Raw genomic sequence first — 1,454 nt, 5'->3', positions numbered from 1 at the left:
AGAACCGCTGCGCAGATGTGCAGGGGTTTGAGTGGGCGCAGCTGGGCCACGACACGCTTGGTGGCCGCCTCCTCGCCTACCTCCGTGACCAGGGCGCCACCGTACCGGACTTGGCCGTCTGCCGCGTGCCGGCCGGCCGTACCGCCGTCCTGGCACAGCTGCGCGACGAGTTCACTGGCTGGTGGCGCCTGTACTCAGCCCAGCCTGCAGATACACCCCTGCCTTCCGACGTGACGGAGCAGCTGGATGACGCCGCGCAGCAGGTGCAGACGGCCTACATGGACTACGTGCTCCTAGACGCCCGCACCCTGCGGTCCGCTAAGCGTGGGCCGGCGGACCCCGGCGGGGCCAGCGGGCCCAGCCGCCGGCAACGCCAGCACCGCAGCCGCAGTACCTCCAGCCTCATGAGCCTGGGCAGCGCTCCATTGCACCCCGGCGGCGCCAGCTCAGGTGCCGTTAGCATGAGCACCAGCGGCGGCGGCGCGCCCCCCAGCCAGAGTGGCGGCCGCCGCGGCAAACGCCACAGCAGCAACAGCAACCGCAACCGCCACGGCGCTGCCGTGGCCGGCGGGGGCTCATAATGCGGCCACCAGTGGGAGCGGCGAACCTTCGGCTGCTGACAGTGAATGTCAACGGCCTGGGCTCGCCGTTGAAGGCGCGGGCGCTGGTCTCGCACCTGCAGCAAGTTGGGGCGGATGTGGCGATGGTGCAGGAGACCCACGCTACTGACACGACGGCGCTGGAGTCTTGCCTTCGTGCCGCGCAGGGGGCGTGCCTTCCGTGGCGCCACTGCCTCGCTGCCAGCCCGGCAGCGTCGCCCCGCTCCTGTGGGACGGCTATCCTGGCGCGGAGTCGGCTGTCCCTTCCAGGCTGCGTACTGCAGCCGCCGTCAACGGATGCGGCGGGCCGTGTGGTATGTTGGGATTGGGACGTGGGTCACCTGCGCCTGCGCTTTGTGTGTGTGTATGCGCCCACGGCCGTGGCGGACAAGCCTGCTTTCTTTGCCGGGCTGCATCCCCACCTGGCCACGGACCGGGTGCTTGTTGTCGGTGGGGACTGGAACTGTGTCACCGATGCCAGTCAGGAGGCGGCCCCTAGCCCGTCACGTGCTGCAGGTGCCCCGCAACTTGCCAGCCTCCTCGCCCAGTTCAGTCTGGTGGACCCTTGGGCGAGCAAGGGTCCACCCCTGTTCAACCTTGTAAGGATGATTCCTCAAAAAAAAAAGCAAGCGTGGCGGCGCCAAGGGCTACACGCATCCGGCCACACCCAAGCCGGCCACTCCCGCACGCCTGGATCGGTGGTATGTCAGTGCCACCGCGGCGCCGTGGGTGGTGGATGTCGCTCGCACGTACGGGGCGCCTGGGGACCACAACGGTGTGCTGCTCACCCTGTCCTTGCCCGACCTGCCACATGCGCACCGGGAGCAGTGGCGCTTCCCCGCCTACCTGTTGTTT

General features: G+C 68.8%; 1 protein-coding gene across 1 annotated transcript in view; it reads left to right on the top strand.

Moving 5' to 3' along the window:
• The window catches only part of CHLRE_03g208556v5 (uncharacterized protein), a 9,916-nt gene that overhangs the window by 4,230 nt on the left and 4,232 nt on the right, over positions 1 to 1,454 (top strand). The window contains exon 4 of the mRNA XM_043061561.1: positions 16 to 450. Within this exon, the coding sequence (XP_042926435.1) occupies positions 16 to 450 (435 nt within the window). The remainder of the gene's footprint in view (positions 1 to 15; positions 451 to 1,454) is intronic.

The sequence above is a fragment of the Chlamydomonas reinhardtii genome, chromosome 3 (genome assembly GCF_000002595.2).
Source record: "Chlamydomonas reinhardtii strain CC-503 cw92 mt+ chromosome 3, whole genome shotgun sequence".
Classification (NCBI taxonomy): domain Eukaryota; kingdom Viridiplantae; phylum Chlorophyta; class Chlorophyceae; order Chlamydomonadales; family Chlamydomonadaceae; genus Chlamydomonas; species Chlamydomonas reinhardtii.
Note: the sequence above shows the minus strand (reverse complement) of the source record. Positions and strands in the feature narration are given on the sequence as shown.